The sequence below is a fragment of the Taudactylus pleione genome, unplaced genomic scaffold (genome assembly GCF_031769625.1).
Source record: "Taudactylus pleione unplaced genomic scaffold, aTauple2 ptg000360l, whole genome shotgun sequence".
NCBI lineage: Eukaryota > Metazoa > Chordata > Amphibia > Anura > Myobatrachidae > Taudactylus > Taudactylus pleione.
The window spans coordinates 6,769,162-6,790,434 of NW_028284761.1; the positions used below are offsets into that span (position 1 = coordinate 6,769,162).

General features: G+C 47.1%; 1 protein-coding gene across 1 annotated transcript in view; it reads right to left on the bottom strand.

Moving 5' to 3' along the window:
- Positions 1 to 21,273, bottom strand: part of PKHD1L1 (PKHD1 like 1) — a 426,685-nt gene that overhangs the window by 45,921 nt on the left and 359,491 nt on the right. The window contains exons 48-55 of the mRNA XM_088444365.1: positions 21,045 to 21,174; positions 16,278 to 16,519; positions 12,775 to 12,911; positions 8,428 to 9,457; positions 4,645 to 4,836; positions 2,639 to 2,790; positions 1,036 to 1,195; positions 447 to 606 (exon numbers count right to left, since the gene is read on the bottom strand). Coding sequence (XP_088300491.1) covers positions 447 to 606; positions 1,036 to 1,195; positions 2,639 to 2,790; positions 4,645 to 4,836; positions 8,428 to 9,457; positions 12,775 to 12,911; positions 16,278 to 16,519; positions 21,045 to 21,174 — 2,203 coding nt within the window. The remainder of the gene's footprint in view (positions 1 to 446; positions 607 to 1,035; positions 1,196 to 2,638; positions 2,791 to 4,644; positions 4,837 to 8,427; positions 9,458 to 12,774; positions 12,912 to 16,277; positions 16,520 to 21,044; positions 21,175 to 21,273) is intronic.

Consider the following 21,273-nt stretch of genomic DNA (forward strand, 5'->3'; position numbering starts at 1 on the left):
ATCGCAGTGCTTGCGGCGGGGTAGGGTCTACCTCAAGCGCTGCGTGCAGCTCCGATGGCTCTCGATGGTTCTGATTAATCATACACTTCCTGGAGATTACGTGTTTTAAGAAAGAAAAGTGGGCGGCTTTATACCAGTGTGCGTTCACTCTAAGACAGAGAGGGCGTCCTTAAGCCAGACAGTGTGATCGCGGAATTTGCATACCCGGCCCCTTTTGGATGCGAACGATGGCGGCTTAGCGTCCGGGTCTGAATCGGCTCCTAAATCTTTTTGTGTTGAGGTCAGGAGGAAAAATTACTAATATCGTCTATAAGGCAATCTAATAAGACTATCGCCGTAAATAAAAAATTGCTCCCGTATGAAGCCTGGGCGGGTCGCCGGTGTATATATAATATTCTAGCTAGTGAGTAGTTTAGTTTGCAGGTGACGGTTACTGTGACACCTACTCATGCACCGATGGGTTTACTGTCGCTGCAGTTGGAGGAGGAGGGGGGATGCAGTGCAGGAAGTAGCACTGGTAGACCACCAGGTTCACGTTGGTGTTTGACATCGCTGTGTCCAGCTTCCCCGCCACGGCCCGTCTCCGGAGTTTGCGTTTTCCAGACACTACAACGATATAACAAAATTCAGTGGTTATGGTGAAAATGTCCTCACCGTAATGGAATCCAGGTTAATTGCCAAAAATGGGAGTCTATGTACTAAGCCCTAAGCCTTAGAGAGAGATAAAGTGGATGGAGATAAATTACCAACCAATTAGCTCCTAAATCTCATATTTCAAACACAGCCTGTAAAGTGACAGTTAGGAGCTGATTGGTTGGTACTTTACCTCCATCCACTTTATCTCTCTCCAAGGCTTAGTACATAGACCCGTAGATACTGTATGAAGCAGAGAGGAACAGGGCAAGGTCTAAGGAGGGGGCAACAGGGGGTGCCCAGGACTCACACAGCGGAAACCGGGACAAGTTGCCATCTTTTGCCCTATACAAACTTCATAATTAATAATGTTTGCCTAGAACATCACCCAAGGGTGCCTACCTAGGTAGGTCAGTGTAGTTGTGTTGTCGTTAAAGTACCAGTCTCCGTTGCTGTTATTGCCCCAGCTCAGTGGCTGGCTGGATCCATTGCGCACGTCGATTATCTGAAACATGTCCGGCCGCTGAGTAAGGTTGTGGGATACTAACACGTAGTCCTCACTCTGCACAAAAATGACATTTACACGTCTGCGTTAACGCGAATCACAGATGCAAATGGACAAAGAAACGTTACAGTATTCTTAAGCACTTTACATTTTATGTGGATTCTCCTCTGTATATTCCCCAACGCTGACACAGACAGACTACAAGTAAATGTGCTGCCTTATTAATTCATTCTACAGAGGCCGACGCAGAGATGTTCAAAAGAAACGTACATGGAAAAGTGCTTATATGTACCCATCTGCTTGCGCACCTGGTTTACGAATAGTTGCCATCATCAGTGAGTACTTGCGTATCTTCGCTTGCGCTAAGCTCAACATAGCTGGCACTGGACCTTGCCTGTTTAGGAACGCCCAATCACCTTTCAGTTTCACCTCTTCGATTATAAGTGTAGATGTGATCAAAATGCGCAGGACCGCTGCCCCATGGCTCTTGCGCTTCTGGCTGGTAGGGTGCAGCCAGTATTGCTGCGGCACTGCCACCCAGACACTCCGAGCATGCACCCTGCCGTCTTTACAGCTGTTCAGAGCATCCTTAGGACGCTGCGGGCAGAGCTGCACCTCCAAGTGTCTTTGGCTCCGCCCCTATGCATGACGTCATGATGGATATGAGGCGGGGCTGACACAGGACGGAATGCAGCCCTGTAACTGTACTGCTTGCATGAGCACATTTTAATAGCACATCATCGCAAATTATGCAAGGTACGCCCCACAGATTGGTTTACATTCCATTATGCATCAGCCCCTCAATGTACTAACACATCGAGTTATTTTTTTTGGATGGGGTCTTTACCTGCACAAGGTACAGGTTCAATAAAGAATTTCAAAACAAATCCAGATTATCCGCTGACTTATTAAATGGTGCATACACACGGTCAGATTTTTCTTCAAATCTGAACGATAACGATTAAAAAAATCGTTCAATCGTTCATATCTGAAGGAAAATCTGACATATCTGACATGCCTGAATGATGAACGATGCGCGTTCCCGATGGTCAGATAACGATATCTGACATCTGATGTGTTTGCAGTCAGACTTGGACGATTCCATTCATTTTAATGCAGTCAAAAATCGTTCAATCGTTCAAATCGTTCAAATCTTTGGTAAAATCGTTCAAATCGTTCATCTGACAGATCTGACAAATCTCACCGTGTGTATGCTCCATATACACACACGATTTTGTTACCAACGATTTTCTGAACGATTTTCTGAACGATTATCTGTCAGATTTTTTTAAGTTTTTTGAACTACAAACGATTTTTGCATATTAACTTAATGAAAACCGTTGAGTTGGCCAGTCTGACTGAACTACAAACTACAAACGTGAACGCGCATGAACGATAATCGTTTTAACTTAGAAAGTGAATAATTTTTTCAACGACTGAACGATAAACGATATCGTTAGCGATAATCGTTCAAAAAATCGTTGTGTGCTATCACTTTACCTTGAATCCGTAGAAGGTAGACGCGTACGTGATGTTTGTGATGAAAGCAACATTTTCGAAATACCAGTTGAAAGAATTGGAGTTGGGCAGCAGAGCCATCCATCCAGGCTTGTGAGTCAAGCGTTTTTGTAAGTAGGGTACAACGCTGACGCCTAAAATAAAAATGGCATTGTTAGTGTCAGTAAGGGGAAAGTAGGATTCACCTTCAGCAGTAGGGGTGGGTCCTTCATAGTGTGCCCATTACTGCGATGGGTGATTGAGTCATCATACAGTACTGTAATGTCTTAAAAAAATGAGCCTTTCTGCAAGCATTTCGGTAGCAGCTGCAGGAATATTTGGCTTGAAAAACACACATCTTCAGGGCAGTCTAGATCCACGCTCCATTTTTTATGCATAAATACTACAATTATGACAAAAATCGGTCTATGAAGTGGCACAAGTGCTTGTATAGCATATTTTATCGCAATTTATCTCATGAATTGATCAGCATAATTGCTGAAACAAAGAAGAAATGTGGAAATGATGTGTGTACAGGTGTTGCTATTGAAGTTACTTAGGCATACACCAACGTATGACTCAAACCATAAACAGCCCAGTTATTCAACCATTGGTGTTGATTTATTAATAAATAGCAGGTACAGCCGTACTCACTGTTACATACACACTAGTACAGGAGTGGCTTTAATACAGCTCACCAGCCAGTGAGTGTCTGACACTTGCGGGTACAGTCTACTGGAATAGCCTTTTATGCAGGGAGTAGTAGGACAGGGGTTTCCAACCACGGTCCTCAAAGGCACACACTAAAGCTGGCCATACACACTACAATTATCGGGGCGATATGACTGATATCCGCGGATCGCCCCAATAATTGTAGCATGTGTGGGGGCAACCGAGGGTTAAATATTGCTCGGTCGGGCATGCCGTATTGTCCAGCATGCCCGTCCGATGCGATATTTACCGGTAAACTGTCGGCAGCATCGGGCAGTGTATGCCCAGCCGTGGCCGACAGACAGATATTTCCTGTGTTCCTTCCCATGGAAGGAACAGGGAAATGTCTCCTCCCCCGGGGGCGGAGCGCAGATATCGACTAATACACTGTGAGAGAAATCTCACAGTATATGCCGCGGACATCTGCGACTGGCAGCCAGATAAAATGTCTGTCGGTCTAACAGACAATTTATCTGGCCGTGTATGCCCAGCTTAACAGTCCAAGTTTTAAGGATAGCCATACTTGAGCACAAGTGTGTTAATTAGTTCTGCAGTTATTTTGATTTAACCACCTGTGCTCAAGCATGGATATCACTAAAACCTGGACTGTTAGTGTGCCTTGAGGACCGAGGTTGGGAAACACTGTAGTGGGTCTCTCATGAGCTAAGTAGGAGACGTCAGTCTCCCATCATGTCACTCCACACAGTGGCAACATGGCGCTGCACATGTGCAGTACTAACCAAGGCAACCATCTTGGTACAGAGAATGAAACCTCCTTTGAGGGACAGGAAGATAGCATTTGCTCAGTAGCATACTGCTCTTTTAACATTGTTGATAAACAAATTATTTGTGAGGTGGACGCAGTCCGGGCCGGTGCTGCGTATGTATGGAAATGTTTTGTAAAAAGACGCCCACTGCTGGCTTCTCTGATCCGCTGTCTGCGTCTAAAGATGCAGCATCAGCCAAACATCGCGCCCATCGTGCCGGCCATCGGACATTTAAGCACCCCTAAGACGAAGCACTGCAACTAAACTGCTGATGCTAGTGAATATATAAGTCATAAGATGCAATCACTGGCTTCGGCGCGCCCCAGAAACGGGACAGCGTCCGGGTCTGAATGGGTCCTACATGTGCACAGTTCCATTGGCTTCATTTTTGTTCTGGACTGCTAATGGCAACGCAAGTAATAAACACCAATTTGTACAAAGCCTAACAGGACAAAAGCTTTGGGTACCAGACTTATCATCAGTGACCTGTTTACACCACGATAAAAAAAAGGAGTAAAATGTTTTACCTACCGAAAGAATTTGAAATGATGGCGTTTTTCCCATTGAGAGACGATGGGGTTGGGTTATTAAAGCCCAGTCGGTGGAAGCTGACGCTGGAATTACAGACATACCCAGGGAAACCAGCGCTCCAGTCGTTGCCTTGGCTACACTGTGAGGGGTCGAGTAGCCCACTTTTCGGTACCACTTTAGCACCTGTCACCCCTGTGAGACAATGAAAAAAAAAACACATTTTATTTTACAGCTGAGCGTCTATGAGTTCAAATAATTCAACTGAGAAACTAAAGTTTGCTAATTGGTTGTTATTGAAAACCTTTCACCTAGTAATAAAAAAAAAGCAACATACACAATAATGAGCAAACTAAGGGCCTGATTCAGAGGCCCTCGCTATTTGTGAGCCGCTCGCTCTGAATCAGGGCAGATTTTTTAAAGAAAAAATCCCCCTCCAGGCCGCTCGCATAGCTGTGGGTGACCACCCACAGTTTTTGCGAGTGGCCTTGCGATGGTCGTGATTATCGCGACCATCGGGCTTGCGACAAGACCCTTGTGGTAGGGTCTCGGCTCCCGCAACTCCGGGTGTACTTCCTGCTCTAATAGAGCAGGAAGTTCACTACTGACATCACGAATGATGTCAGTAGGGCCGCCCACAAACGGGAATGCCTGTTTGTCCAGTCACTCCTCCTCCCCGCCTACAAAACGGGGCGAGCTGTCGATCAACATCGACAGCCGCCCCATTTTGTAGTGAGCCCCGGAGCGTGTGCGCACTGGCCGACCATCGACCTGCTTGCGAGCGCTACTATTATTTACTGAACATCGGACCTGATTCACTAAGAATCGCAATATAGTTTACACACGCAGTTCAGTGCGATAGTACGCTAATCCATAGTGATCGCAATGCCGCCGCATCACTACATAAGGACGCCCACTTTACTTTACACGCACATCCGTAATGGTTAGCAAGACTGCGAAGACATTGGTACAATCGAGTACCATCGGACCCATACGCACAGTTAAGGCAGGTCAGACCTCACTCAGGACTTGCTTACATCGGCGCACGCTATGAGGCCTCAGGCTGCGTATGGCATCGCAGTGGATAATTTATGCGCGCCCCTGCAACAGCGTTGAAACGCACTGGCACGCCTGCGTTTGGTCTGCCACCTCCCAGTCACCACCCACAAACGGCACTTCCGGTCACTCGCTCTGCCATGGGTCCTGATCACCATGACTGGGTGGCACATGCGCACAGTGATGCATGCGCAGTACACGACAATCGGCCGATTGCGTGCGTATAAGCATCTGCGTTCCTTTGTGAATCAGGCCCTTTATTCACAAATACGAATACAACGTCTAAGAACAAACATGAAGAAATGGCTTCAGATTGAGTATTCAAATGACAAGGGTGACTCAACTTATGTAACTCATATGTAACAAGAAGTATTATGGAAACAAAACAAACATTATGCAGACAGCAACTGCATATCAGCAATAAAATATTCATAATACCATAACAGAATGGCGCTTGCTGACATCATCTCCTTATTGTTGGCTGATAGGTGACACGGTGGAGATGTATACCTACCCGGTAACGTAGGCTCACAACTACGGGCGATAGAGAGCCATATGCTATTGGATGACAACTACACTTACAAATGTGTCCTCATACATCTAGCCGCAATACGCCACATAGCGCGACTTGCCTGGTGTGCGTGAGCCGCCAGGTCCCATGTAACTCTGGTAGCGTTGGGCGTCTTCTTTTTTGCCGACAATGCGATGCGACTTGGACACACCACCAAACTGCTGAGTGCACCTGAGTCTCTACATGAAGCACAACGGAACTTGGAATGAAAAAATCTGCTGCTGCTACATTGTAGCACTTCGTATACAGACTCAGCGACTCAGTTGCGCACAGATATACAAGTGTCACATATCAAATGAATCAGCGCAGTCTGCTGGTGCATCCTAGTCGCATCACAGTGCACAGTATGTGTAGAAAAAAAGACACCCGGCACTCGCAGAGACTCATGGGAACTGGCGCGCCAATAGGAGAGTTTTTACTGCAGCAAAGATGTTTAAGGACACACCTGTATGACTTAAGAGGTATAACTGGGCTGTAATGGGGCGTTCTCACACACACACAGCTCAGACAGGGCCAGATTAACAATGGGGCGGATGGAGCTACAGCTCCAGGCCTCCACATAAGAAATAGGCCCATTGTCATGACAACATGATGTTGACTGGCCATCAGCTCTCCACACGGTCAGCCATAAATCATATGTAGTAAAATTGTATTTCTATTTACCTCACAAAATTAAGGATTTCTTTCCTTTTTACATATTTAGGGAGACATTGGGGCCGAGAGTATAGCGGTGTACACGCCCACATGGCACTGGCCACACCCACACAGCACTAGTCACACCTCCTCTGCTTCTCATAATAGGCCTTGGTCATTTTCAGCTCCAGGCCCATGTGGCCATCAATCCGGCCCTGAGCTCAGAGGGTGCGTGCTGACAGAAATGTAGGCTGCACAGACCAGGACGTAATGGAGATGTATATTTTACACTTTGGGTGCAAGTATATAGAGGTAATAATGACTAGTAGTAAAGTGTAGTAATGTCTAAACATAGTAGTAAAGTGTTCACATAAGGGGTGTTTGCACCGCAAGTGCCTACTAGCGAATATACCCATTTGTCCTATGCCTACAGCTCTGGAGCAACATACACCTGATTCCAATTCCGGGTTGAAGACTGGACCCTGAAGTACACCTGCAGCATTTATTTGTTTACATTGTCCTCACCAATAACACTATTCCATTGATCCTGAAAAAGACCCCACTGTTTGCCAATATGCATGAAAACAGTGGCGTAACTACCGTGGGTGCGAGGGGTGTGGCTGCTATGATTCTCGAGCTGGTGCACCAGCAGGCAGACATGGATAGACAGCGGCGAGGCAATCAGAGCTCACGGACAGCCAGCCAATCAGCAGTGGCGGTTCCTGATTGGCTATCTTGACCGCGAGCTCCGATTGGCTCATGACCGGCCCCAGATTCAAATTGCATCGGCACTGTCTGTCCATGTCTGCCACTACCTGCAGCTAGCGGCCTGGCCCCAAATCCACACCCACTGGCTGCTGATGGCACACAGGGGGAGGAGAGAGGCTGCCGGTGGGAGATGGGGAGGTGAGTTGCTGGGGGGGCATAATGTGTAAGGGGCACTACGATTGTGTGGAATAATGTGTTATATGGGGCACTACTACTATGTGGCATAATCTGTAAAGGGTATTACTCTGTGTTATAATGTGAAGGGGCATTACTGTGTAGAGTAAGGGGCATTACTGTGTGGCAAAATGTATAATGGACACTACTACTGTGTGGCATAATGTGTATAAGGAGTACTTCTGTGTGGCATAACCTGAATGGGCTCTTGTGGCATAATATGAATGGGCTAACTCTGGATTTAATATGAACTTGCATGAGTCATAAAGTTTGACACTTGCTCAGACTGTGAGGTTAAAAGGATACTTTTGTAGCTTTCACACAGAGTTTTTACAGACTGTCAATTTCCACTTGAGCCAGCCCTTGAACCTGTGTATTTTAAGAGTGTCCCCATTTTTAGGGATTGTGTGACAGCGTGTGGCCCTGAAGAAGTTCAAACCTAGGCAAAAACCTAACCCTGGTCAAAGTACACCACTCTGCTAAGGTTGGTGGAGCTAGGTGCAAAACTCTGGCCGTGCATAAAAGACAAACAGACAGACGGACAGACAGACACGCTTTCTTGCTTACTATATAGATTGTTTTACCTGTTAGGGTTCCATCTGTATCAATTAAAACCACTTCATGCTCCCATCTGAATCCTGCCTTGTTAGATGAATTAAAGTATTGTATCCCGTCAAACTTTGCACTCCAGCCTCCACATCTGTCCGCGCAGAGCCCAATAACTGATGTGACTGCAATCGCTGCGCAGTTTGATCGGTCAAAATTCATGAACTTTACAGAGGAAACGGTGAGTCCTTCATCGAAGGGGAGCGTGATGCCCCTGGCGGTGCAGTAACTGGAGCCAAGTCCTAGTTCATCCAGATGACCAACTATGACAGCGTTTTTAAGGACAGCACCACCGGCCTCTCCCCATCCACTGACATAACTTGAAATGACCCTTTTGGTTTCTATGCCGGAATCCTCATTATTGACCATAGTGAAGTTATGGAATTGGAGGGCGCCGCCATTCACCCACTCTGCCCCTTTCTGGCAATTCCAAGTGGTCAGAGACTTGAAAATGGCTGGGGATGGCGTAGAAGAAGAGCAGGATCCACCTGCCATGGGGAAGTATTCTTCAAAGATCCAAATGCCAAACCACCCCTGAGAGTGAACGGTGTTATTGTAGAATTCACCAAGCGGCACTCGCTTCTGGCAAACGTTTGGGTCATAGGAAGGTCCATCTGGGTGATCATGCATCCTGTACCAAAAGCCAAAGTGCGTGCCACCAGCCGCTGCATTGTGCCTAATTGTGTTATTGGGATTGGTGACCCAGAAGGCCGCTGGAGTAACATCGTCATTGAGTAGACTGGTGCTTTGCTTGACAAATAAGGCTAAGTTGTACTGGAGTATATTTCCGTGCTCGATGCCATCTTCAATGAAGAAGGCCCCTCCCATGATGTCGAAGATGACGTTGTTTTCAACAAGCAGGTGGTGAGTGTTATGGATGGTCACTGCCCTGTTGTAGGTCTGGTGGATTCCACAACCTCGTACGTAGGACTTATACTGGACATCGCCCATTAAATGCCAGTGTATGGGATAGCGGCCTAATCGGAAAGCTTGCCCGGCATGGAAAACCTAGAAGACAGTTTGTGTTGTGTTATAGTTTGTATTCTTGTTGAATAAGTTTGCTTTACAGAATACAGCGTGACCACAAGAATGCAATATTCAATTAAAATCAAGCTGTATTACATTAGTTTGCCTATCTCTGACACTTTCAGTTTACCCAGTTTTCACGCTAAAGGACCACGAGGCTATAATAATACAAGTTGCCTTGTATGAAAAGTTTAGATCAATATTCACAAATGGTATTATACATTTGCTCTGTAGCTGTGTACAATATATTATTCTCTGTTATCAGCTATTTTCTGTAGAAGAAGGCTAAAAGAGGCTGGTTACAGTGTATTTCAGTACTGGCAGTAAAAATACTGGGAATAATAAACTAACTTCCCCATCGGTAAAAACCATTGGGTACATTTATTAAACAGCGGGTTTGCTGTAATTTCGAATCTTTCAGAATCCACCTCAGGTTCTATTCCAAAAAGACAGTATTTACTAAAAGTAATTTTGACTTTCTAAATAGAACCCGCCTTCGATCCCTAGGCAGTTTCTAAACCCCGATCCCACTGAGATCCCGTCGAGGTTTGCAAGCCTGCACAGATCCCTAAGATCTACTCAGGCTTGTATAGTATTATATATATATATATATATATATATATATATATATAAATATATATATATAAAATAATCTAATTTAACAAAAATAAAAATTATGGGGATCCCGTTTTCTATTTCATGACCAGATCTGGGTTATTTAGCCTAGGCAGGTAATGAAGTACGGGGGGAAAAATTGCTTGTGGGGTTCCCCTGCCATAATGTCAACCAGCCCTACTGGCCCCAGCAAGCCTGCCAGGGCATGATGGCACTTATAGAACAACAACTACCAGCATGCCCAGGCACCTGTAGTCCACCTGTAACAAAAAATATATACTTAAATATTGCCATGGTAGCCTTGTAGGGACCAGTAGTCCACCTGCAAATAACAATACTATTATTAATATTAATGACTAATTACCTCTGCACCCAAAGCCCCAGCAGGTTTTTTTTTTTTTTTTTTTTGGGGGGGGATTACATTTTTTCCCTCTGTTATTTCGCTATCATCCTAGGCAAAATAATCCAGGGCTGTTTATGATATAGAGGGAATCCCCGCGCATTTTTTACAAGCCTGTAAGGATATTCGGGATCTGCGCAGTGCTTACAAACCCGACAGTCGTTTATTTTGGCTGGATTTCAGCAGGTTCTAAACCAGTCGCTTAGTAAATCTGGTTTCCAACGTTCTATTCTAAAGTATGGTTTCTCTGGGATTTTGTGGTGGGCTTAAGTTTAGTAAATTTTCAGTATACCATCGCAAAATGGTCAGGAATTCAAACTCGCCACTTAGTACATCTACCATTATGGGGGAGATGTATCAAGCCTTGGCTAGAAATAAAGGCCCTCATTCAGAGCCGCTCGTAAGCGGCCGCTCGTTCGTTCCGAGCTATGTTCGCACAACTGCGCATGCGTACGGATTGTAATACGCATGCGCGAACCAGTTAGTGCGGCCGAAAATCGTTTGTTCGCTATATAGCGAATGCCTGCTATTTTGAGTGACAGGAGGAGGCGTATGTGGGTGGTAACAGGGGAAGGTGTTTGAAAATGGGGAGTGGAATTCAGTACGCAGGCGTGCTTAAAGGTCAAAACGGGCGTTTTAAGGGAGTGCATAATTAATACAGCAGCGTCATTGACCACGTCACTTGGGTTTTTTTTTACTCTGAACTGCTCGCAAAATAGCGGTTGAAAAAACCAACCACAAGAATAGCGAGCACTTCATACGCTGTTCGATGTACTCGATTAATCTATTAAATAGCGGACATGACGTATGGTGCGAGCGGCCAGGGGGCGTATTTTTCAAAATAACAACCGCAAGTTTTGCTCGCTCGTTCAGACTTAGAGGCGTGAACAGACCGCAATGAGCGAACGGTTCATTTGAATAGCCACCCCTTGTTTTAGAACGAACGACCTCAAATAGCGAGCGGCTCTGAATGAGGGCCAAAGTACCAAGCAATCAGCTTTTAACTATCATTTTGGAGGCTGTGCTAGCAGAATGACAGTTAGAAGCCGATTGGTTGGTACTTTAACTCTCTCCAAGGCTTGGTACATCTCCCCCTATCTCAAAAACATTCTCGTCTTATCAACTGAAATTTTTTGATTTTTGGAGAACTTTCATTTTAGGTTTTTTAGCTCCATTAATAGGAACAATTTATCATCACCCCAGCCATCTTCAATTCTAAGTGTGCCCTATCATTTGGGATTTAATTTCAATTTAAGTTAATTTACTGTAAAGATCTTTGCAAATGGTTTTACACTATTCATGTATTAATTTGATACTAAAACATAATAAGGAATTTTACTGTAGTTAGTTTTCCAAGTTTTAGACAAATAAACAGCGGCCACCTACCCGTCCTATATTTGACCTAACTGGGATTAATTAGTCCTCACGCAGAGCAGTAACGTTATTCTATAACCACATTTTCCAATACATGCCAATACTAATCTCCATTACTTTGATGGGATTATTACGTGGTCCAGTCATTTTTGGGCCTCATACTCTGCAACATGGGGCCATTTGCATTGCCAGAATTATAAATGAGTTGTATGGGAAAAATAATGTTGTGGTATTTAGGGCCCGATTCAGACCCGCTCGCTAGGAAGCATTCGCACGCTGCCTATCAATGTCTGCGCATGCATCACAGTGTGCGCGAACCAGTCCATGCGATCGCAAAGCGCTCGCTCGCTGCGCATAGCCACCATCGCTATAATGAGTGACAGGAGAAGCCGTTTGTGGGTGGTGACAGGGGTTGGTCGCTGGAAACGGGGGAGTGGTGGTGTGAACGCAGGCGTGCCTGAGCGTCTTAACGGCGTTTGAGAGGCATGCATAATTAAGACGCAGCGTCATAATACACGTCACATGGTTGTTTTACACACTAAAGCACTAGCAGTGCTTGCGGTAGGGTATGGTCAGCCACAAGTGCTGCGCTCGCTTCCGATGTTACCGATGGTTGCATATACATCCTGGAGATGATGTGCATAAGTGGGCGTCTTAGGACAGGCTAGTGGGCATCTGCATACAAAACGCGATCGCACGCCAAGACATAGTGGGCGCGCTAATGCCTTGCCGCGCGATTGCGGATTTGCATACCTTCGCTGCGTGCGAACGCATCTAGCGAGCGGGTCTGAATCGAGCCCTTAGTTCCAGACACATAAACTGAACAAAGCATAGTTGTAACTTTTATGTATATAATATTATATTAATATTATGTTATCGAGCCATTACGTCTCAGGCTGTAGGCACATACCTCCACGTATTCTATTCTCCCAGTGGACAGAAGTTGACCTGGCTGAGGAGCATGGAACATTATACATCCTCCAAACTGGTCGCTTCCTATTTCTTCGCCAAACCTTCCCTGGAAACATGTTTGTGTTGCAAATTCACCTGAAGCAAGAGATGGCGGGCTATGAATGCTGGATAGGAGCACGTCATGTTTATGTAAGAGACTTGTTTACAGATATTAAAAAATTAAAAAAATTATTGGGAGCCATAGTACAGATAATATAGTGGCTGTACCATAAGAGGAGACCCCACCAAAGAACTATATGGGACAAATTATCAAAGGGTTTCCAAATTTGAAGCATCCAATCAAGCTCTTTGCATTAAAAAATATAACTGGGCACATTCCCCTGTTTAAACCTACAGCAGGACTCAGGAGCCACTTCATAGAGAAGGGGTTGTGCGTTGTAGATGTCAGGGAGGTGTAGCCACGCCCCCTCCAGAGATGCTACATAGAAACTACGGGGCTTAGGGGTCTATTTACTAACACAGTCTGTGAGATGACAGTTGGGAGCTGATTGGCTGGCACCTTATCACTTTCTTATCACTTTTCACTCTGTCTCCTAACACTGCTTAGTAAATAGACCCCATAATATTTGTCTTTGCAACCCAGGCTATGCAGATATGCAAAGGAAGTACAGTGCTGTGGTAGTTTCATGTGAATGGCTGCCGGACAGTGTGGCAAGTTATAAACCCCTGAGGGGAGATGTACCAAGCCTAAGGGGTAAATATACTAAGATGGGGATTCTATTAAGAAGTGCCCATAGCAACCAATCAAATTCTACTTCCCATTTATCTAGCACCTTTTAGAAGATAATACCTGGAATCTGATTGGTTGCTATGGGCAACATCACTTCTTAATAGAACTCCCATCTTAGTAAATTTACCCCTTGGAGAGAGGCGAAGTGGAGAGTAGTTGCCCAAAGCAACCAGCCAGCGACTAACTGTCATTTCAAAGACTTGTTCTAACTATATGACATTTAGGACGTGATTGGTTGCTTTGCATAATTTCTCCACTTTATCCCTCTCCGTGGTTTGGTTCATTTCCCCCAAATGCCTGACAGTTGCTGTACTTTGTACGAAAGATTCTAGATGACCTCACTAAATGTTTATATTATTGAATGACGGAGCTATGCTCTTTATTTTAAATACAGGAGGTCCCCTGTCTTAAGTTCCTGGCCCCCTAAGCTCTGACTGGTAGTTCCTAGTGGATTCCTGGAGCCATTTGGCTACTATGTTGGATTTGGACCTCACCATCTCATCCTCTATCTGCACTATCTGCACTATAGGGTGTTTCAATTATTTAATCAGAGTACACAATGTGCCAGATTCAGTACAGATCGCAACTGCGATTGCAATAGCGATTCCGCACGGTCTCATTGCAATCATATGCTAATCCTCTGCGATCGCTATGCCGTCACAGCACAACATAAAGACGCCCACCTTGCCTTACACACATCCGTAATACTTAGCAAGACTGCGAAAATATCGGTAACCGAGTACCATCGCAGCCCCACGCACACTTGCACAAGGTCAGACCTTACTGAGAAATTGCCAACCTTCCGGTATGCAGTGAGAGCCCAGGCTACGTAGGGCATCGCAGTGCCTAATTTATGCACGCCCCCGTAACGGCGTTCAAACGCACTGGCACGCCTGCTTTTATCCGACCACCTCCCCCATCACCAGCCACAAAGAGTCACTTCCTGTCATTCACTCTGCAATAGGTCTGCGTAGTCATTGCGATCACAGTCCCGATCGCAGTGGCATGCACAGTACGCAACAATCAGCCGACAGCGTGCGTAGCCGACTGCGTGCGTAATCGCAGTTGCCATCCTTGCTGAATCAGGCCCTATGTTAGTTGTATGTTTCTTGTCTGAGTCTTCAGTGAATTTAATCCCAGAAGGATTCATGACAAGAAGATACATCCGTGATATGAACCTGAGCGCAATGTAATATCACTTTTATTTATTGTATGTTACATAGGGGTCTATTTACTAAGCAGTGTTAGGAGATAGAGTGAAAAGTGATAAGAAAGTGATAAGGTGCCAGCCAATCAGCTCCCAACTGTCATTTTTTAAACACAGGCTGTGAGATGACAGTTGGGAGCTGATTGGCTGGCACCTTATCACTTTTCACTCTGGGCCTGATTCAGACCCGCTCGCGGGCGCTATGCGCTCACAAGTGGGTCGATGGTGGCCTAGTGCGCATGTGCACAACGGAGCCGGCTCCATCATGCGCATGCGCGAGACCCGGATAGCGAAGGGCAAACCGTCGCTCCAGGTCTCATACCAAAGTGGGCATGCTGTCGATGTTGAGTGACAGCACACCCACTTTGGTGGGCAGGCCAGGGGCGTGTCTACCCAGACGGAGGCGTTCCCAAGTGATGTCAGTGGGAGTGCTTTCGGCTCTGTTAGAGCCAAAAGCACTACGGGGCTTGCGGCAACGAGACCCTACCGCAAGACCGATGGTCGTGATGGTCTTGACCATTGCGACCATCTTTTTGGCTGTTCGCTATAGCTGTGGGTAGTGACCCACAGCTATGCGAGCGGCCAGGAGGCCGTTCAAAAAAAAAAGAAGAACGGCCCTAATTCAGAGCGAGCGCTCTGTCAGAGCAGCCTCTGGCCCTGATTCAGAGCCAGACGCTCTGACAGAGCGCTCGCTCTGAATCAGGGCCATCCCTCTTAGTTTTTAGAGCGGCCTCCTGGCTGCTCACATAGCTGTGGGTGACCACCCACAGCTATAGCGAGCGGCCAAAAAGATGGTCGCGATGGTCAAGACCATCGCGACCATTGGGCTTGCGACGAGACCCTTGCGGTCGGGTCTCGTTGCCACAAGTCCTGGAGTGCTTTTGGCTCTATCAGAGCCAAAAGCACTCCCACTGACATCACTTGTGATGTCAGTGGGGCCGGCCCCAGGCGGTAGGCGTTCCCATGGGAACGCCTCCGTCTGGGCAGCCACGCCCCCGGCACGCCCACCAAAGGGGGCATGCTGTCACTCACCATCGACAGCACGCCCCCTTTGGTGCGAGACCCATAGCGACGGCTTGGCCGTCGTTATTCGGGTCTCGCGCATGCGCACGACGGAGCTGCCTCCGTCGTGCACATGCGCACTTGGCCAACATCGACCCGCTTGCGAGCGCTCAGCGCTCGCGAGCAGGTCTTAATTAGGCCCTCTGTTTCCTAACACTGCTTAGTAAATAGACCACATATTATTTTGGTGAGAACAATTGCGTTAATACTGCGGCACAGTAGTGTGAGCTATCTCTTTCTATATTCTCACATATAGGCATATGAATTTTAAAAAAATATAGTTTGGCGTTCCCTTTGAATTTCCGTAACCAGGTTTATCTGGACGACACGACTGTAGGTATTCTCTGCAGAGTATAATACTTTGGAGAACAGTTATAAGGCTGCCTCTTGATCCATTATCATTTTTATTATTTCTCCATTAGTGGTTTAACCAAATATTTACCAGTATCAAACCCAGCTGGACACGCCGGTATCGTATCGCTCCATTCCACATTGGCAGACCCTCGGACGAGGATGTTTCTGGTAAGTAGGCCGACTTCTGCTCTTGCCTCAAACACGGTTTTATCAGGCAGAGTGACTGATATGCCCAAGTGCTTGTACACTAATGGCGTCATTAAAGTCACATTTTTGCCATCTGGAGACACGGAGTCAATAGTTCGCTTCTCAGTCTCTTTTTGACTATGTCTGTAGAAAAAGAAAAAGAAAAACAATTATTAATTGGGCAAAAAAAGTGCCGTAGTGGTTAGCATCACTGCCTCACAGCACTGAGGTCTTGGGTTTGATTCCCATCATGGCCTAATCTGTGTGGAGTTTGCATGTCCCCCCCATACCTGTGTGGTTTCCCCTGAGTGTGCCAGTTTCCTCCAAAAACATACTGTCATATTAAATGGTTCCCAACAAAAAAAATTAAACCTAGTACGTGTATATTTCCACTTGCTGGCAACTGAAATTTATATTTAACTCTCCTATAGATTTATATTTATTTACTAAAGGATATTTGCGGAATATCCCCTGAAAATGGCAGTTTTCGGGGTTACTCTTAAATATCAAGTCCAATATCCAGTATCAAATATCTCCAATATCTGCCGCAGTGCCTCCAAGGGGGGCAGCTAGGATGGCGGATTTGCCACGCCCCAGAATGCGAAGTATTCTGAAGCTTGGCCTCTAATGCCATTCTGAATATGCCGCTATCCAATAGTAGCCTGTGCAGGCTATTGCACTGCAAGTTTTCTGGATCTCTATCTGGCACCCCCCACTAGACAATGTGCTTGCCGCATATGCGCAGTAAGTGCACAGACGCCAAACCCAGAAGCAGATTCTTCCTAAATTAGTAGAGGTGAGCGGTTCAGTTTTGTTTTTATTTTTTTTCCCCCAAATTAGCGCAAGTTTGGATTCATCTCATCGGTTATCCAAAACACGTAAGTGCCAAATAGCCAATATGATGCCATTTTTGAGATCCGAACATAACCGTGTAAAACCGAACCGCTCATCTTTATCAATTAGTATGAAAATTTAAATTTTACAGTTGTAAATTTAATCAATATCGTCATATCCCATCCACATATAATATGCAGGATCTGATAAATCCTCCGCATTGTGTTGGAAAGATAAAGCTCAGTGTCAGTTGCTGAGACTGTACGCCATACTCAGACGCAGGTGCAGTGTCTCTGTCTGAGTATGGCGTAATGTGTGAGTGGTTGTGCCCGCATCTGCCTAGCCACCCCCTGAGGGGCATCTTTAGAGAGGAGGGGGCCCGTGTCCATTCCCCGTCCGGGCCCCCCTCCTCTCTTCCCGGTGGCCGGCAGCCGACTGATGTGGCTGGCCAGCCACCGAAGCATTAGTAGACTCTGCGCATGCGCAAAACACCGGAAAAATGTCTGCAGTGGCCATTTTTCTGGGGTTTTGTACATACCTTGGGTGCAGTGGCAAAAGTAGGGCAGGGCGAGCGGGGTACGTGCCCTGGGCGCCGTGGGACCGGCAGCACGGAGGGGGCTCCGCCGGCCATGGTTCCGGCCCGCCCTAGTTAGCCAGTGTAGTGCCAACCGCAGTGAGTGCGGTCAGCGCTACACATTTACACAGGGCCAGCGCTAGGCTTCCAACGTCGGTCCTGTGCTGCACAGCTGAGCCCCTTCCCTCCCCCTGAGCGCTTGCCCAATAGCACCAGGAGGAGGGTGGCAGGCGGGCTCAGACTGTGCATAACACACACATCGCCGCCAGCACTGGTGGCGATGTGTGTGTGAATCAGCAGCCGATGAGAGTCAGATAGACTCTCATTGACTGCTGCGCGCCCACTGCAAGAGCCGGGCTTCCGTCGGTCTCCTGCAGTGGGTAATGGGAGAAACGTTATGACATCATGACGTCTCTCCCATAATGCAGAGCGGCCCGGCCTGGGAGGATGGACGTGCGGACAGCGGCGGGAGGAGCGTGGATACAGGTGAGTATTTTTCTTTTGTTTCATTTCAGTGTGTATTTCGGGGGGGGGGGCGCGCTCTATTACAAAGGAGGGGACTACTACTGGGGGCACTGCTTCGGGGGGGAGCCACTACTGGGGACTACTACTGGGGGGGGGATACTACTGTGGGCACTGCATCGTGGGGACCCTTACTGGGGACAACTACTTGGGGGGGGCATACTACTGGGGCACTTCTTCAGGGGGGGACCACTACTGGGGGGGACCACTACTGGGGGGGGTACTACTGGGGCACTGTTTCAGGGGGGACCACTACTAGGGGGGATACTACTGGGGGGGATACTACTGGGGCACTGTTTCAGGGGGGGACCACTACTAGGGGGGATATTACTGGGGGGGATACTACTGTGGGCACTGCATCATGGGGGACCACTACTGGGGACAACTACTGGGGGTGGGGATACTACTGGGGCACTGCTTCAGGGAGGGGACACTACTGGGGGGACCACTACTGGGGGGGGTACTACTGGGGCATTGTTTCAGGGGGGACCACTACTAGGGGGGATACTACTGGGGGGGATACTACTGTGGGCACTGCATCATGGGGGACTACTACTGGGGGGATACTACTGTGGGCACTGCATCATGGGGGACCACTCCTGGGGACAACTACTGGGGGTGGGGATACTACTGGGGCACTGCTTCAGGGGGGGGACACTACTGGGGGGATACTACTGGGGGGGACCACTACTGGGGGGATACTACTGGGGGCACTGTTTCAGGGGGGGATACTACTGGGGGGGATATTACTGGGGGCACTGCATCATGGGGGACTACTACTGGGGCGGGATACTACTGTGGGCACTGCATCGTGGGGGACCACTACTGGGGACTACCACTTGGGGGGGGATACTACTGTGGGCACTGCATTGTGGGGGACCACTACTGGGGACTACTACAGGGGGCACTGCATCAAGGGGGACTCCAACTGGGGGAGCTATATAAAGGGCACTGTATAGGAGGGACTACTACTGGGGGCACTATATAAGGGCTCACTACTGGGGGCACTGCACAGGGGGAGCCACTACAGGAGGCACTGAAAAGGGACAACCACTACAGGGGGCACTGCATAGGGGGGACAACTACTGGGGGCACTGTATAAGGGGCACTGTATATGGGTGATCACTACCAGGGGCCTGCATATGGGGGATCACTACTAGGGGCACTGTATATAAGGGGAACTAATGGGGGGCTGCATAAGGGGGACCACTACAGGGGGCACTGTGTAAGGGGTACTGCATATGGGGGACCACTACTGGGTGCCTGTATAAGGGGGAACTAATTGGGGGCTGCATAAGGGGGACCACTACTGGGGGTAAAGTATAAGCGGCACTACTGGGGGCCTGCATAAGGGGGACCACTACTAGGGGCACTGCAAAGGGGGGGACTGTATAAGGGGCACTGCATAGGGGGGACTGTATAAGGGGCACTGCATTAAGGTGCAAATGGAAAGAAATGTTCCCAGTGACAAGAAATGTTGACACGCCCCATTTTTCAGTGGCCACGCCCATTTTTCGGCACATAGGGGGGAGGGGCGCTCCATTTTCAAATTTGTCATGGGCTCCAAATACCCTAGTTACGCCACTGCTTGGGAGTTCGATGTAAATGATTGACGAGTGTTATCCACACTGACGTTGAATGGCCGCCACCCGTATGCGCCTGCTAATTAATTTTCGCATGTGCGAAGCAGCACCGAAGCAGCTTCTAGGGACTGCATAATCTGCAGCCCTTAGAAGTAATTCAAGGCTGGAGATTCCTCCCCCTGGTACTGGCTAGCCTGGCGTGAGATCAGCAGTAAAGCTGGGTACACATTTGTCGATCTATATAATTCGTCCAGACGACAGACTATATATCGTTAGGGCCAGCAGGTGTGTTCCCAGACATATCAGGTCGGCCCTGCAGCACAGCCGATATATCATTCAGATAAATGGGTACTGGTCACTGCATCGATTGCAAGGCTCGGGCCGTCTCCTTATCTATAGGTGAGTTGAGATCATGCACCCCGGGGAAGGATTGGGTCGGGGGAGGTATCGGTGATAGATATTGCAACATTGTATCCGTGTTGCAGGTTGTAACTGCTTTTGTTAAATAAATAAAATGAAGGAAACTTAATTAGTTTTATTTCAGTAGATAAGTATGTTGTATATCTTTAGCTGCATACACACACAAAGATTTATTTAACTATTATCGTTAAACGATATCGTTTGGAAAAATCGTTCACTTTCTGAGTCAAATGATGAATGATTATCGTTTATGCGCGTTCACGTTTGTAATTTGTAGCTCAGTCAGACTTGTGAACTGATTGATTTTCATTAAGGGAATATGCAAAAATCGTTTGTAGTTCAAAAAAATCGTTCATTACACTTTAAAAAATCTGACAGATAATCTGACAGAAAATCATTCATAAAATCGTTGGTAACAAAATCATTGTGTGTGTATGCAGCTTTAGTGGTGTACCGGCATTAATATCAAGTGCAATAAATGTGTCTCACTTCACGTAGGAGTTGGTGAGCTTTAATTTGTGATTATTTTTAGCTGATAACAGCGAGCCAAACGCTCTGTAATGTGTCTGTGTCCTAAAATGGAAAGTTTGGCCGTGGAGTAGAAGCTGTGATTAATTAATATTAGCAAATCATGTACTGTATATTTAATATTTATTAATCTTGCATCAAGTAATCCTGTATAACCACCAGTGGTAGGTTTATGTTCTACCTGGCTCGCTAGAGAACCCTATGTTACCTGTGTCCTGTTGATGCTATGACGATTTCATCTCCAGCTTTCCAGGTGACACTCTTCTCTAGAATCAGTGTAGAGCTTCCTGACTCCGCAGTCTGAGCCAGCCGGGTCCAGGTCACAGGTATTGGGATACCTAGAACACAGAATAAGCCCCAGCATAGACTTGCAGAGTGTTATTTTCTCTGTGTACATGGTGGCACCGGCTTTGTCGTCATAGCGTAGAGAAGCGACC